At 35.6% G+C, this 17,672-nt stretch overlaps 1 protein-coding gene across 2 annotated transcripts in view; it reads right to left on the bottom strand.

The window, feature by feature from the left end:
• Positions 1-443: 443 nt before the first annotated feature.
• The window catches only part of MMP16 (matrix metallopeptidase 16), a 287,063-nt gene continuing 269,834 nt past the window's right edge, over positions 444-17,672 (bottom strand). The window contains exons 9-11 of one of the 2 annotated variants that reach the window (XM_055349690.2): positions 12,799-12,914; positions 12,333-12,378; positions 7,894-7,929 (exon numbers count right to left, since the gene is read on the bottom strand). In XM_055349690.2, coding sequence (XP_055205665.1) covers positions 12,374-12,378; positions 12,799-12,914 — 121 coding nt within the window. In that variant the 3' untranslated portion in view covers positions 7,894-7,929; positions 12,333-12,373. Of the gene's footprint in view, positions 7,930-12,332; positions 12,379-12,798; positions 12,915-17,672 lie in introns of both variants that reach the window. The other variant, XM_004047251.5, reaches the window with a different exon arrangement.

The following is a 17,672-nucleotide window of genomic DNA, read 5'->3' on the forward strand; positions in this document are numbered from 1 at the left end:
GGATGAAGGTTTTAGGCATTTATGTACCCATGATGTACCTTAAACAGAACACTATACTGTGACTACTTTCCTGTATAATTATTTAAGATACATTCTCCAAAAGCAAATTTCCTTAGCTATCCTATCAACAGACAATACCCATCATACTCAGCATTTCACTTTTCTCAGGGGAATAGCTCTATAAAAAGTTAGAAAAGCCAATGAGAGAGGTTGGGATGTATGTCAACTTTGCTGGGACTGTCTTTGCATGGAAGTTTTGAAGAAAAATACTGAGGAACAAAGACATTTCCTGGGTACCATCTCTGATGTACAATGCTGCTCAATTCTGGTTTTCACAAAGGGAAGGGAAAACCAAATCTGTGTAAAAAAAAAAAAAAGGCAAGATAGGAATAGAAAGAAATGCAAATATAGACAGAGACTGCATAGGACAACTCAATAAGATGTATCTTTCCCAACCATCTGTATTTTTGGGTGAGAAACAGAAGGCAAACAAATAACGATCTTAGAATTGGAGGAGCAGAAAAACCAGGCACACATACCCTTGCTTGGAAATTGTTTGGAAGTAATTAAGATAGTGAAATTTTGTACTTATGAACACATAAAGGAATAATTGATTCCACATCAGCTATAAAAGAAGTAAATGCCAAAAAGACCTAAAAACCTAATTTTACTCAGGCAATGGTATAGACAGCCAATAATGTGGCCTCTGTGACGGTATTTCAGTAATAGCAAAAATTGTAACATTGATTTAAGGATAACGCCCATATTACTACCAAAATCATTAATTCAAGCAAAGTATATTTTATCTTAACAATTGGATTGTTAATATATAGAGGAAACAGGTTCAAATTGGCATTATGTAACGGCAAATGAAACATGCATCCTAGTGACTTTTCAAACAGACAGCTCACACCAGGCTTTATTCAACCATATCTTGGCAAGACAGGCCAATGTAGCGATGAATGTATACATTCATATAAAAGGTGGCAAGTACAAGCAGCACCATATCCTATCCTAGGAAAATGCATCCTACCATGCAGTCACATCTCACCAAAGCTTCATCATATATAAAGCATGTATAAAAAGGCCTGTGTCAAAAAGTATTCTGCCTGGGATCCAGTTTACCCACAGACCAAATACTACAGAAATGTCTGTATTGTGACTGATATCTTTTTCATGGATAAAAACAAGTGGAAAAAATTCCCAAGAAACATCTCTATAAGCCAAAAAGTTTATCATTTTATTCTTGTTCACCATTCTTTTCTTCCAGTTTTTCTCTGTGAAATAAAGGTTAATGACATCTTGCTCTGAAGCTAAGTGACCTAACATAAGTATATTTCTGTATTTATATTTAATTGATTCTTATCCCTTTTTAAGGGCATATAAATTCAGCTCTACAGCAGAGCACATGGGAAAGTTATATGAATCTGTACAACATTCTAGTTTATGATGTATTTTCCTATACTGTTCAATGTGCCCTTTAATGTGAGGACACGCTGAGTACACATCTGAATATCATCCCCAGTCCAATGATGCATAAAACAAATTCTAAGACACACTCATCTTTAAGTTGAAAAGGCATAGAATCCTCAGAAATCTCTATAAATAAATGTCTTTCATACATAACTTTTTATACTTACTCTGCACTGACCATGAGTTCTGGGTTATGCCCTTATTTTCCTTAGAAAACATTAGTTATGAATGTCTGTGAAGTCTCTGTTATAACACTAAGCTTCTGTGATCTTATATCCTTACTTAGTATAAATAAATAATATTGTTCTAATAAATGATGCATGTCACGTCCAGTTATAAGCCCATAATTGTGTTTAAAAATTGAAGACTGCTATGTACTTCTGTATTCTACTCAAACATTGACAGGAATTTTACAATATCATGTGTTTTTCCCTTAATTTCTGTGAGTATGTCCAATCAGTGTTCATTCTTAGGCTTTCTATACTATTGGTTTAACTTTCAAAGTAGACATACGTATAAAATATTGAAACATATATTTGTAATTGGATGTTATTAATCTTACCTGAAATATTTCAGAATTGTTTCAAAATTACACCAGTGGAAAATGATTTCAGAAGTACATGAACGACAAAGGTCACAATTAGATGAGACTAGAACACTAAGGCAACTTCTTTGCTACTATGCCAAGTGTTTTAGATTACATGATTATTGAGGTAAATTTCTATTTCAGGGAAATGGCTTGTCTCAGGGGATTCTAACATTATATATCTTTCCAACTTGAGGTTACTGAACACCTACCTCTTACATTTTTAGCCTGTAAGGCAATGCATGAGTATCAGATGTGTTTAAGCACGGTAACATCTAATGACCACTGGCTAAATATTACATTGATATATCACATAATCATCACTAGTGCAAAGAGCTTGAAGTTGCATTTTTTTCCTCCACTATTTTATGCTTGCTAAAGTAAAATTTCCAGTTGTATTATCAAGGAGTGTTATAGTTTGTCTTTATATTTAACAAAAGACTCATTTTTCCTCCTTCTCCATTTCCATCATATTTATTATATAAATATGAAAGCTAAATATAATAATTAGCTTTCATATTTATGTTGTGTTGCCATTCCTGGTTGCCGCTTTATTTATTACATAAAATTCTAATTTTTAAGATATAACTGTTAAAAATTTTCTGATGTAGTTATGATTCCCTCCTAGGCAACGTGGAGCCTGTAACTTAACTGCATATGCTCTGGCACCTATTTCCTGTGGTCACAATATATCAACAACATGAAGGTACATGAAATACAGCTGAATGATTAGATCCTTTTATATGATTGACTTGACACATTTTGTGATATTACATATTGGCTGAGATTGCTGTAATAGGTCATCTGAAATGAACATTTTTGGTTTATATAGCATATTCTATTTGACATCTGTGATACTTTGGAATATGCCCTTGAAAGCATCAGAAATGAAATAAGCTCTTTATGTGTTTGCTAAAAAAGACCTTAACACCATCCAGAAGATTGTTTCAGTATATACTACAATCTCACAGACTCAATACTACCAGTAAATAATTCCCTTTATTAGTTTCTGGAAATGATTCCAAAAACTTTAAAATATATATTTTTTCATGACTCAGTTTAACTCAGTCTGTCTGTCTGCTTATAACATCCATTCCTCTTCAGATAGCACTTTGAGTTTAGTTACTATGGACACACTATTTATTCCACTGTAAGATCCACAAAGTGTGGGCATGTATGTGTACCATACTAGATATATTAGCATAACATGTAGAACTTGCAAATATGACTACCCCTACAATCCAGTTTATACACCATCATCTATGTATTGGAACTAGCAGTGAAGTCTGGACAATGTTCTTATCCACCACATTGTGTTTTTTAATGACCCACAGAGAGGGAATGAAAATAGGTACACAGTATATGAAATGGCCAAATTATGTGTTAACAAAAAAAGATTATAGGTAATTATTAAAGGTAACACTTGCTTATGTGTTAACAAAAAATATTATAGGTAATTATTAAATGTAACACTTGCTTATTTCAGTAAACCAGTCTGTATCCTTTATTACTTAGTAATTATTTTTGGTAATCATTACTTAGTAATTTATCACATTGATTCAGAAAAGCCTTGCCCTCTGATTTATAACAGAAGTTGTCTTTGCTAGTATCACATAATGCTGTCTAATTTAGCTCTATAACCTTTGCAATCAGAAAGAGCTTCTGTATTCACCTGCTCTGACTGCCATGTCAACAGACACTGTTCTGAAATGAGTCAATAAATTCACAACCTTATCTACAATTCTGATGCGGAATTACTGCTTTACAGGAAATTCAAACTGATCAGCTATTTTAATACTTCATTGCATTTGTTTAATAATACACAGAACAACAATATTTTACTAAAATTCTTAACTATATGGTCATTTTACGTGAAGAACATTACCTTGTTTACATTTGTGTTTATATTAGATAAAGTAATGAGAAATGAAGCAGAAGGAGAATTATTTTTGCAGGTATGAATGTGTTTTCATTTCAATTTGGGAAATCCTATGTCTGAGCTTTTCATGTTATTAGTGATGGGGTGATGAAAATATTTTATGCCTTGCATATCTCTAGTAATACTGAACTGACACCTTATGTTATTGACCCATGGAAATTTATTCCGCATTGGTTTTGAATCACTATTCTTATGTGCTAGATGAATTACTTTCCCTTTCACTGTTCCATTTGGATTGAGACTTTTTTCCCAAACCTCAAGTAGAAGAGGAGTCAGGAACCATACCCACAAAGTAGCTGGTGTACAATAAACAAATGGAATCCCAGTGTTTGTGATTACATTGTCCTTATTGTCTTCTTATCTCTTGTAATAGTACAGCCTGATAACTGAAATGTTCTGTTCAAAAGAGCAGCCTTATATGCCTTTGCTTATCACATAAATCTTGTCTCATATTAAAGTAAATATGACCCAACCCTTATTCATGACATTTGCCAGAATTCAAGCATAATGATAGACTCCTTCCTTCTTAATGCTATGATTATTTTCTAGCCCTTATATACTGATAGTCTTATGACGAATCAGGATATTGTGATGAATGAGTAAAGAGGCAACAGATTGCTTATTCAGTTTCTTTCTCATTTTAGAGGAAAAAAAATCAATTTTCAATGCAGGGTGATGGAGTTCCTCAATGATTTGCACATGTCCCAAAATGACACAGTTCCTCATTTCTATCTTTAGTAAAATATAGTTTCCAGTTATTTTTTTTCTTGACATCAAGGCCCTAAAAGGACTAAACCCTCCCACAAGCAAACACTGTATAAACGAGCTTATGTATATAGTCCTCCATGCTTAGCAGCAGTGACTAACTCTTTATAATATCAGCATCATCTAGAATGGAAGCACTGAAGTAAAGCTACAGGGCTGACTCTGGTTCTCATTTCTCGCTTTCTTGGCCCTTGCGTACATAATCTCCAATATCCTCTTAAAATATAGTCTGCATTGTATGATATTTTACTGTAAAGCCATTCTTCTTTTCTTACTGATCTTTTTTCTTAGGCTCATACTATATACGCTCAGGTTGTAAGAAATAACAATCTGCAAGGCTTTGCAGCATGCCACCCACAATTATAAAATATTTTCCCCAACCAAATCATAAACATGTAGTTTAACCAAAAGGCATTCTAATTTTCATGCTATGTTGAGTATAAATATAAATTCAAGGCAGCCAAACTATCCATTTCCAAATAAGAATGTATACCTACACTCATTAAAAATCATCTGGAAATGTGTATTAGCAAATGAGTAAGAAATTTTTACTAGTATAAAATTCCTGCTTTATATAAAAGCCACACTGGCCATTCAAGTATTTGAGGTTTTTTTTTTTCCTATAGTTTTTGTAATTTGTACTAAAATGATGAATTTAGACTTGAAATTATATTAAAATGAAATTAAAATTCACTTCTACCTATAGGGCATTTTCAGAGTGTGCATGTAAAGAGCAAAGTGTCCATCTGCAGATCTGCCATCACCACTCTCTCCACTCTAAGGAAACAGCTCATGCTTACTAGGTTTTAGAGAACAACTAATCCAATGGAGAAGCAACACCAGATTTCCTTCAGTTTGTGCCAGTTTGCAAGTTAAAGGTCAAAGGGCAAAGACATAGAACAGGACTCTTCAAGGAAAATTTTCACAGAAGACAATGTTTAAGTTGTTGTTAATGACAGTCAATAGATCAATAATCAAGTTCAAGGCAAGCTGTTCATTGTTTCAAAAGCTAATCCCCTCAAAGCTGGCTTTCACACAAAGCCAATGTCTGACTCATGGGGTGCATTCATTCTGACCATCTCTAATAAGTTCACAGCCCAGTGGCTGTAAAGCCTTTCACTGCAAGAAGCAGCTCCTAAAAATCAATAAAGAGGTCTGTCAGTTGCTGACTTTTCTCTAGGAAAAAAATATTGATACAAACCTGCTCTGCAGGTCACATGAAAATGACAATACTGCTGTTAGGACAAATTACACTCAACAATGAAATGCTTTGGTGGTCTCTTGGCTCTGTCAGTGATCAAATGGACGGCTAAATGCCAGAAGCCACACTAACCCTTTGAGAACTATGGTGGACGTGCAATAGGTAATGCACTGGAGGATATTCATGCAACTTCAGAGTCACCGTTTTAATTCATTTTTAAAATGGCAATGCTAACTGCATATACCAAGGCAAATTGAATTTTCATGCAATGGATTTTAAAACAGAAATTCAGTATGCCTAAAAAAAAGAAAAGAAGACTTAGGCTATTATCAGTTTTTCAAATAAAATTTCAGACTTATGAGAATCTTAATAAAATACCTTTTTTATTTGCCAGAAAAATTTTGGCAAGTAACATCATTTCTGTTTGTTATAAACACATTTATGTAGTCTTGTAAATCATTTTAAAATTATATGACATTACAGGATATCTGTTTTAAAAACCTGAACTTCTTGAACTTGTGACTGTTTTTACCATTGCCCAGTTCTATAATTTATCAGATCGTAAGACCGACAATCCTAAGACTCTGAAAGCTGGTCTGATAGTTCTCAAAGGGTTACACGGGTATATTACTAGTGTCACAAATCCTTGTAAAATAACTGCCACTGTAATCCACTTCAGAGACATACTGCTTCTTGCTCTGCTTTGTAATGAATATTCCTGACAGACCCATGGAAGGCCTGGGGCAATGGCCTAATACAGCTTGGGAAGATTATCACAATGATGGAGGAGTAAGGTGGAAAGAAGGGGTTTAGAAATACTTCAAAAACAATTAAAAGGTCGTGTTTGAAAATAGCTATGAATATAAATGCGATGAAACATTGAGGACATAGCTGAGAACAGCTGTATAAAACGAAAAATGGATGTATTATTAAGGCTGTTACTATATTGCAGATATTTTGGCCCCTTGGTTGTTGGAAAATGGCTGTCCCAACAGTCTAACGTCCTGCATGTGTATTCCAAATCTCCCACCTGACAAAATGGTGCGTAGGAGACTATCCAAAGCAGTCAGAGAGCTATCTTCTTTGGAGACAAAGCTGTTTTGGGTCTTCACACTTTCCTGGAAGTTCAATTGTGGGTTTTTTGTTTAAACTCTTTTTTCCCTTTGTTTTAAAGCAAAAAAATAAAAAAAGAAAAAAAGAAAAAAAGAAAAAGAAAAACCGTGGGTTTTCTGATTTGCTTTTTTTTTTCTCCCCCCAGAAATGGGCTCAGACTTCAGAAGGAAAATAACATTAGAAACTTTTAAGAAGAATCTTTTCTTCTTTTTCTCCTCTTCTTTAGTTAATCCTGAAATTTTACTGGGCATTGAGCGTGCAGAGGAAAGGCCTAGAACTGAATGACAAAGAAAGACAAAGGACTGAAGAACAGCAGATACTGTGCATCATGGAAGCTTCCCCATGAGTGTATTTCCACTCATGTGCAGGACCAGCAACCCTCTGGGTTTGAAAGGTCAGCCCCGAATCAGGCTGCCACAAGCCTGCTCCTAGCTAGGAAACAGCATAACAGCTCTTGTCTTGAATCTCAAGTTACCACAAACTCCTGCAAAAGAAAGAAAGAAGAAAAAACCCTACATCACACCCACTCTTGCATAGAGCGTTTACAGTACAGTATGTGGCGGGGTGTTCCTTTCCTCTTGAACTGGAACACAGTGTAAACCAATACAAGGAGGCATAAGGCCAAGATGCAGGGAATGACAATAGCTATGGCTTTCACAGTGCTGGCTGTGTTGTCCAGTTTGATGACAATGTCTACATCATCTGGTGGGCTGTGTCCTTCTTTAACTCTGTCTGTTGGTCCATCACAGCCCATAAAATCCTTGAGGATGGATCTTGGATATCCAGGTTCTACCTTGAGTATCTGGTTGTTGAATTTCCAATACTCCTTTCCTTTGTAGAAATACGTAAAGCCTAGGCGGAAAAACATAACACACACACAGGTACCACTTATTTGTGACAGTGTATATGTAGAGAAATGTTATTAAAATAGGCTATGTCTTAAGAGATGTATTTTAAGGCCCTTTAATTTTCATAGGAAGAAAACACTATTTTCAGCTCAGCTGTCTGTTAAGATGGCTGTGGCTGCTGTGCTCCAGGAATGATGCCATCTAATGCCTACGGAAAGCTCAGTCCAGAGAGAGAAATATCATTTACAGAGGACTGTTCAAAGACCATGCTATGCAATCTACTCCTAGTCCAAGCTAGAAAAGAGAACCTTATCTTTTTGCTCACTTACAGGATTGCTGTTACAAAATTACATATTAGTGTGATAGTATCAATCTATATTGAAAGATGCTGAAACAGCCTTATAAACTGAAACACTGTTTACCCTCAGGCTGTTACTGGGAACATTGTTCAATGTATGATAAAGACGCTTCTCTATGAAACACCTCAAGGGAAATTTCTAATCATCTTAGTATCAGGAATCTGTGCTCCTTCTAAACAACAGGCTTCCTTTTGTAATCTGCATGAGAAATCATAATAAAATATAAATCATAAAACTGGAGGGGCTTTCATTTGCCTGCAAGGAATCTTAACAAGTAAAGACGTATTCATAGTATTTGGTACTCTAACCTCATTTCTGGCTCCAGGTCATAAACATTTTGTTCCTTCTCTTTTTGTCCTCTTTATTTTACTTTATTAAAAATATGTTTAATTTGTGTCACCTAGCTATATTTTATAGAACTACTAAAGCCATTATTCATTATTTTAAGAATAAAATACAACATAAATCTACAATTCTATTTTTAATACTTCCTAGTACCTTATATTTCATGGGGAGGAGGTGGGATGTGGGAGGCTCAAGTAACTCAGCAATACATGCAATTTATTTTCTAAAACATTATGAATGCATACAATAGACTTTTAAGCTCCTGATGATTAAACTACAAATATGGACATTTTTCTTAGGTCTATTCTCCAAATTTTATGTTTTTGTTGGGCACGTATCCAGTTTTTTCTTTCTGTCCACAGCTCATTCATGTCAAGTTTCTGTGTGACTATAATACTTTGACTTAATTTGTCCTTTGAGATAAAATTCAAAAAATCAAGAAATGTTTTAATGCTATAATTACTTAAAACTATATTTTGGGAGTTATCTATTTTTGATACAAGGCAAAATTCATAGTTTATAATCGTTAATGAAGGTAATATTTTTTCCTGTTTTATTGAGGACTTATTATGGAAGAAGCATTGGGTTAAAGTTTAGTAGATGACCTGTCTTTAAATCCTCACAAATACTCTATCAGGTAGAATTAATTATCCTTTCTTTTAAGCCCACGATATTGAGGATCAGAGACAAAATAACATGCTCATGTTCTGGTGAACACAAGATTTAAATCTTGATCTAGCTCTAGAGACTGTACACTTAATAATTTTTTAAGAGCGGGTCCTTTACACATCTCCTGTCTTTGTTTTTTAGATGGAGTTTCGCTCTTGCTGCCCAGGGTGGAGTGCAATGGCCCGATCTCGGCTCACAGCAACCTCCGCCTCCCGGGTTCAAGCGATTCTCCTGCTTCAGCCTCCTGAGTAGCTGAGATTACAGGCATATGCCACCATGCCTAGCTAATTTTGTATTTTTAGTAGAGACAGGGTTTCTCCATGTTGGTCAGGCTAGTCTCAAACTCCCGACCTCGGAGATCGCCTATCTTTTATCAAATACTCCTAGGTTAAACGTCCAAGGGTGTGATAGATAGGTATCATTTTTGAATGAAGAACTCTGACATCTCTCAAGAAATTTCAGATAGGGCAGATGATCACTTCAGGTCACTTCATTCTGGAAATCGTTCTGTTCAATGCCATAAACACCTACTGCTGCTTTTAGTTTTGAAGGACAGTTTTGCAATGAGAGCAACTTGCCAAGTGAAAACAGGTGTATGTAGATTCAAGTTTTTCAGCCGAGAGTTGGTATTTGATCACGTTAATGAAATTCAATATAATTACTCAACAAGCTTGGATGAAGAAATGTTGAGGGCTTGCCAAATAACAGTACATTAGACGATCATAGATGAATAATGGCATTGATCTAGAATTAAACAGACCTTCAAAATAGGTAAATGTACTTCTTATATCTATAAACTGGAAACCAACAGCTGGAAGTGTCCTCATCTTTAATTTTTAGCTAAAGCTCATTACTATAGAGCTACTAAGCATTACACAAAAGTTAAGAAGTTTCTATTTACATACGACACAGTTCTGTAGGCCACATTTTATAGTAACACACTCTACATATAGGAGTAGAATTGCAGTTATTGAATACACTTGTTACAAATAAGAAGTCTAGGCTTGTTGTGGAGGCTCATGCCTGTAATCCCAGCACTTTGGGAGGCCGAGGCAAGAGGATCGCTTGAGCCCAGGAGTTCAACACCAGGCTGGGCATCATACAGGAGTTATAGACCAGCCTGGGCACCATAGTGAGATGAGACCTTGTCTCAGAAAACAAATGTCTAGTTACTAGGAGATAGACAGTGTAAGCATTTGAAAGGAAGTAGCCTAAAATAGAAGTAATACTTGGTAATGGAAGTATGTCAAACCTTGATCCTGCAAAATTCATCTTGCTCAACAATCTAGGTTTTTTCATTTATGAAAGGTCAGTTGGTTGAATAAATATTTAGGTATTTGTATTTTTTTCCTTTTAAAAGCAGCTTTGACATGTATTTTTGTATACATGCTTATGAAGAATAACTTCTGGTGAATTCTTAACTAAATTTTCATTGTTTTGAGAAATTCTAGAAAATAAATTAATGAGGCTGTGTTTTGATGATCCTTTTATGTTTGACTGAACATTACTGGACTTGTCTATTGTTTCATCCTAAAAGTGTAATGAGACATAATTTTCCACAGCTGGTACTATTATATAGCTTAGTAGATGTTCCCTGAGAGCAGTGCCTCTGTGTTCTATTTTTTACTCTTACACATTTATTAGTAAGAAGTTGCTATTTAACACATGTGGATAAATAAACTGATGTGATCATCTTTCACATTTTTTCATTTCTTTGTCCTTCTTAGCTGTATAGCTTCTTAAGTTTTGAGGCACATTATTAATCTGATTTTACTGCCTCTAATGTGACTTTATTGTGACTTCCTTTACTCTCTTATTCCTTTCCCTATTAGCTCAGAGAGTTATGTTTTAATCTTAGTCTCACTGTCCTATGGATTTCTGCTTCTGTCACATACAAGTAATATCTTAACTTGGTCTTTTAATTTTCTGAGCCAATTGAATACACAAAAATTATTTTTCTCAGCAAGTACTATGATCAGGACTTCAAGGTTCTTTTTGACTTTGCCTCTGCCTACAGTGTTCCACTTGTGGGACACTATCACACAGAATGTAGTAGCATATCATTATACATATAGCAATGCTCAAAAAACAGTACATGTACTTTGATTTTTCTGATTGGTATTAATTTATCCTGGTTCTAAGTTCCTTCAAGTTTATACTAGTATAGAGTTTTCTTTTTCTTTCTTTCTTTTTCTTATCTTTTTTTTTGTTTGTTTGTTTTTTAGACAGAGACTGGCTCTGTCACCCAGCCTGGAGTGCAGGGGCATGATCTCAGCTCACTGCAACCTCCTTCTTCTGGGTTCAAGCAATCCTCCTGCCTCAGGCTCCTGAATAGCTGGGACTACAGGTACACGCCACCATGCCTTGCTTATTTTTATATTTTTAGTAGAGATGGGGGTGTCATCATTGTGGCCAGGCTGGTCTCAAACTCAGGTAATCTATCCACCTCAGCCTCCCAGGTGTGAACCCCCACGCCCTGCCAGTGTAGAGTTTTCTTAATCTTGCAATACGCTTAAGGTCAATCACAGTTTTCAGTGGTAGTATGATTTTTCATTTTCCCCTGACTCTTTCATTAACCTTGCTTTCTCTTCCCTGCCCCTAGATGCACTTGTTTGTCTTGCAAGAGATGCCTATTTTTGCTTATGTTGAGCATATGTCACAGACTTTTCATGTTATTGAGGACTACATAATATACTATTTTCTTACGCTTCCTATTGAAAATAATTTGATGAGGTAAATATTTTTCTCTATATTTCAGAATGTCATTTTCTTTTCCATTGTTCTGAAATATTGCATATAAATTCAATTTCAAATTATTATTATGATTTATTCCTATTTACTAATCCCTGGATGGGAAGAGATATGTTTACATTTCATATATGCCAACAGATAGGGGAGTATGGATTATCCACGGCTTGGCTAATTTTCCACTCAGGATCTAGCTGAATGTGAAATCCTGGGATAGCAAGTAAAGGGGACTGCTCTTGGATTTTTTTCCTGTTATTATACCATCATACATCCACTCTATTCTCACCATATTGAGCTGGAATCTTCCTTGCTTGCTGGAATCTTCCTCTAAGCTAAAGAATAGATACAAAATTATAATTCTCAACATGCATTATTACCAGATATAATACCTCGAGTGGCACCTCTATCTTCCTTGTGACCGGTTCTGTCCCATGTATTTTTGTTATTATTATCTTTACAGGAATTTTAATAGAAATATAGGTAAAATTACCTCAAAGGTATACACAACTTCCATATTAAACTATTACTTGTCTTTTTTCTAATGACTTTTTTATAAACTAAGTTGAGGTTAAAAAATGTCTACAGCATAATATGACATGTAAATCTAGGAAAAAAAGTTCATATAAATAGAAATACAGTATTACATAGCTCTAGTATAGCACTTTCCAATGGCTTAATTTAGCAGAGTGAAAAAGCCTAATGTGTTACTAAGATAGCAAACTTATGAAATGTAGAAAGCACATGTTGCATACCATTTTCTTTGTGTACAAATGCTCCCTGAGGAGATTCAGGGATCCCTTTCCAGACTGTGATTGGCTTGGGATAGCCAGGGTCCATTGTTTTCATTTCTTCACTATATCTCCAATATCTACAAAGGATAAAAACAACAACAACAAACACAATAACACACATATAGGGAAAGATTATGCATACAAACAATAATAGCTGACATTTATTAGACCTTTGCTGTGTGCTTGACTTTGTTACCTGTGCACCTGTTAATGATTTACAGAACTCCAACTGGCAAGCTCTGATTTAAATAACTGAAAATACAATGGGCATAAGGCATTTATTCTGTTTCTTCTCCTGCATATATTAAACATGGGCATCTTATTGTCCATATCCTGCCTGTGTTAAAAATAAGTTCTTATTCAGTATGCTAAAGTGAATAAAAAGTGCTAGCTAAGTATATTTATAGTTCATAAGGACATCACCAACCTGCATATATATATATCAGAGGTTTTCATGAGTTTTTAAAAAATCTTTCTTAGGAAGCAGAACATTTTTTTGAAATAATCTTAAGCAGAATCTTGATTTATTTATTCATTTGGTACATATTTAGTGAATATATATTATGTTCCTGGTGTTATTGTAGGGCTAGAGATACAACGTTGGACAACACAGATATGCTGTGGCTCTCATTGATCTCACATTATAGGATATGTGAGGATGGGCACTAAACCAATTTATCAATAAATACATACTATTATAGGAGGTGATAACAACTATGAAAAAAGCAAAGCAGATAAGAGTTATCTAGGAGTATCTGAAGTCATGTTAAATTGGTGGACTGAGAGGTCCTGTCTGATAAGTTGACATCTGAGCAGAGAAAAGTGAGGAGCAATACATGCAGTCTTTGGGAGAAGAACATTCCAGGCAGAGAAACTAGGAATTGAAAATTCCTGTGGCAGGCACATGCTGGAGTACCTGTGTCTACAAGGAGGCTGGGGTGACTGGAATTGAGTTAGTAATGTGGAGACATGGTGAGAGTTAAGAACCAGAACCTAAGATTAGACAAGCCTTTACACTACAGTGAGCCTTTGGGCTTTACTGTAAGAGAGATGGGAAGCCAATATATATTTTGAACAGAGAAGCTTAAACTTATGGCTAAGTGTTGAAAAGAATACACTGGCTGCTATGAGTAAAAGAGTTTGAAGGAGATAAGGCAGAAGTAGGAATGCCAGTCAGGATGTCACTGCAATAATCCTTGGACTAGGGAGTCAATAGCTATAGGACTGATGATAAATCAAGGCATTTGGGATATATTTTAAAGGAAGAGCCAAAGGACTTATTCATGGATTAGATGTGGGATGTGAAAGAGAAGGAAGTTGAGCATGACTCAAGAATTTTAAGCCCGATTATCTGGAAGAAGAATGTTGTCATTCAGTAAGGTAAGGAAGTAAGGGAAGGTAAGCTGAGAAGGATTGAGGAACCATGACTTTGGTGTTAACTACTTTAAATTCAGACTTCAAAGTGGACCTGTTGATGAGGAAACTGGGAATGTGAGTATAGACATTATGGCTGGTCTTGATTGGAGTACTCAGTGTATAGACATTAATACAAGTAAAAGCAAAGCTCACCAAGAGTTAGAACTCTCAGACTCTCATCCCTTCACAGGCTAGTCCATGAGCCACTTTCACAGAACCCCTAGACTTCCAAGGAACAAATTGTGGACATCCCTACTTTGGATCACTCATTATTGTCCATGTATTTTAGGAGTAAAATGAGTTTATATTTTGAATGGTCACAAAGATTGACAAAATAGGGTAAAATCACTGGGAGTTCACAGTGATATCACCTATTTCAGGCAGCCCTAGTACTCTATGCATTATTTTATTTAATCACAACAAACCTATGAGATAGTCATCACTGTCCCCATTTGAGAGAGAATTCTTGGAGGAAAATGAATGATAGGTAGAAATATAACCATGTTTCTCTGATTTCAAAAGTATCTGCTATTTCACCATAAAGGCAGTTTCCAAGTTTATTTTGATGCCACCAAATACGTTTCCCAATTTTATTTGACAATGCTTTTCCCCCCACTAAACATCTATGGTGATCTACTAAAGCTAGTGTTTCACCAACACATATTTGGGAAATGATACATTTAAAAAAATTATCTTTGACTTAGCCATTTTATCTGAAATTAGAAAAAAATAAGCATTTTCTAGTTTGGATATGCCTCTGCCAGGCCTGTGGAGGATTCTTTACCTAACAGAGCTCTGGGGTCCTGTGCAAAAGGCTTTCCTATAAATTCCTAGAAACCTCACTTGAGTAACATCTGGAATTCCTCCATCTTCCTCCATCTTCAATGTGCACATAGAAATGGGAAAAAGATTGTTTCAGGAAGCGTACTAAGAAGTAATGCCCAAAGAAGAGTTTACACCAAAAGGGAAACTGTCGCAGGTATTTGTTGCAGGTTCTCATCACATCGAAGATGAGAACAGATCTGACGGACAGATCAGAAATAGCTTCATGGAGAAGCACTGAGCTGAAAGAACGGTGCCTGGACTGCATCTTTCTGAAGAGGACAATGAAGTGGAATCATTAGTGTATCATGCCACCAATTCTAAAATAAATTTTCTTTCACATTTTGTTCATGGAAACATTTACTTTTAAATTTAAATATTTAAATTAAACATCATTTCTGAATATTCTTGTCCCACAGAACATTCTGTGATGAATGGAATGCAGCTGAGATCTGCTCATAATCTAAAGATCTCTTCTCTCAGGTAAATATCTCAGTGGGGTTTACAATACTTATTTAATATATATGTTAACTGCTTTCCACACTTGAGCAAACAAAGTGTCTTGCAGAGAAACAGTCAAATACCTATTTCATGGATCCTAAGAAACACTTTTTCACATTTTACATCTCTTAACATCAGAATGCCCTTACAATAGATGCAGCGTCAGTTTACTTGACAGGGTTTCCTCTCATAATAGAATAAATAATGACATATCTTAACAATACATGGCACTTTTAGATGACATAAACTATAACTTAAAGTGAGCTTTTAAATTCTAACTTAAAATTTGGACTAGGGCCAGGTGTGGTGACTCACACCTGTAATCCCAGCACTTTGGGAGGCCAAGATGGATGGATTGCTTGAGCCCACGAGTTTGAGAACAGCCTAGGCAACATGGTGAAACCCTGTCTTTACCAAAAACACAAAAAACTAGCTGGGCATGGTGGTGCACACCTTTAGTTCCAGCTACTCAGGAGGCTGAGGTGGGAGGATCTGTTGAGCCCAGGAGGTTGAGGCTGCAGTGAGCTGTGATTGTGCCACTGCACTCCAGCAAGGGCAACAGAATGAGACCTTGTCACAAAATAATAATAATAGGCCAGGCATGGTGGCTCACACCTGTAATTCCACCACTTTGGGAGGCCGATGCGGGTGGATTACCTGAGATGAGGAGTTCAAGACCAGCCTGGCCAACATGGCGAAACTCCGTCTCTACTAAAAAATACAAAAATTATCTGGGCGTGGTGGCAGTCGCCTGTAATCCCAGCTAGTCGGGAGGCTGAGGCAGGAGAATCGCTTGAACCCAGGAGGCGAAGGTTGCAGCGAGCCGAGATAGTGCCACTGCACTCTGGCTTGGGCAACAGAGAGAGACTTCATCTCAAATAATAATAATAAATAAAATTTGGAATAACTTAAAATCCTGAGGACAATGGGATCACATCCTTCATGTGATTTAAGTAACATTAATACACACCTAGCAACCAGATTAGTTTTCTGAGAAGTAGTTGCTTTTCATGTAGAAATAACTACACTTCATGTAGCATTTTGTAGCTATAAAGTAAATTTATATACATATATTGTTGTGCTTAAATCCCTCAACAGTCTTTTATATCACATATTACAATGTTCTCTATAATAATGTCCTAACCATAGATTTAGTATGAATTGTCACTCAATTTAAGCAATGACAGAGCATTGGGTATCATATTATTCAAAGACAATTGACTTAGTCACATTTACTGAGTTTGAATGTGGTAGAATTGAAATTCAAATGTTACTGCTAGTATCTGCCTGTGGTTCTTATTCTCTCAATGCTGTCGTTCAAACAACTGGTGTTCATTGTTTGGGTATAGCTTTCCTTTCTTGCTTAGTCTGTTCATTCATAGATTCATTCACCCACTGATGCTTTTCTGTGCACCTATATTATATGCCAGACTCATAGGATTCAGAGAGATCTCATTTCAGGAAAATGTTAATGGAATGTAAATTTTATTACACTCTTTTGTAGGAACATAATTCGGGTATGAATTTGTCAACATAAATGCATTTTTCCCTCTCCTAGCAGATAATGCAAAACAATAATTTAGGATCATTTTACAATTTTAGAAAAACTCAACATAGGCTCAAACCCAAAGGTTGTCTGCTTTGTGTCAGCTTTGAAATATATCCAGTAAACTAGAATGCAATTAGAATTATCTATATTTAGTGCTGTCTTATAAAAGGTGCTGAGGCTTACTCATAAATATTGCTTTGTATTTTAATTTCCAACATATTTGAGCATATGTCAACATGAACAAAAAAATCTCATCCCACTGAGTTCTTCTCCCTGAAAAATAAGCTTATAGATGCATTGAGAAGTAAATTAGCATATTCAGATCGGAACACTGTGTACATCAACCATTTGGGGGGTTTAAAATGTAGATATTTTCATGGAAAACATTGAAATTTTGTGTGGGAGGGTCAATAAGTGATGAAAGCTATTATAAATGAACTTCATAGCTCTTTCTTCTGATTCATCAGTTATCTCTACTGTATAATTCTGACTTTAATCAGATAATTTTTTGGAGATTAGCAGTCTTAATCAATGCCCCAAAGTCCCA

This window comes from Gorilla gorilla, chromosome 7, assembly GCF_029281585.2.
Source record: "Gorilla gorilla gorilla isolate KB3781 chromosome 7, NHGRI_mGorGor1-v2.1_pri, whole genome shotgun sequence".
Taxonomy (NCBI): Eukaryota; Metazoa; Chordata; class Mammalia; order Primates; family Hominidae; genus Gorilla; species Gorilla gorilla.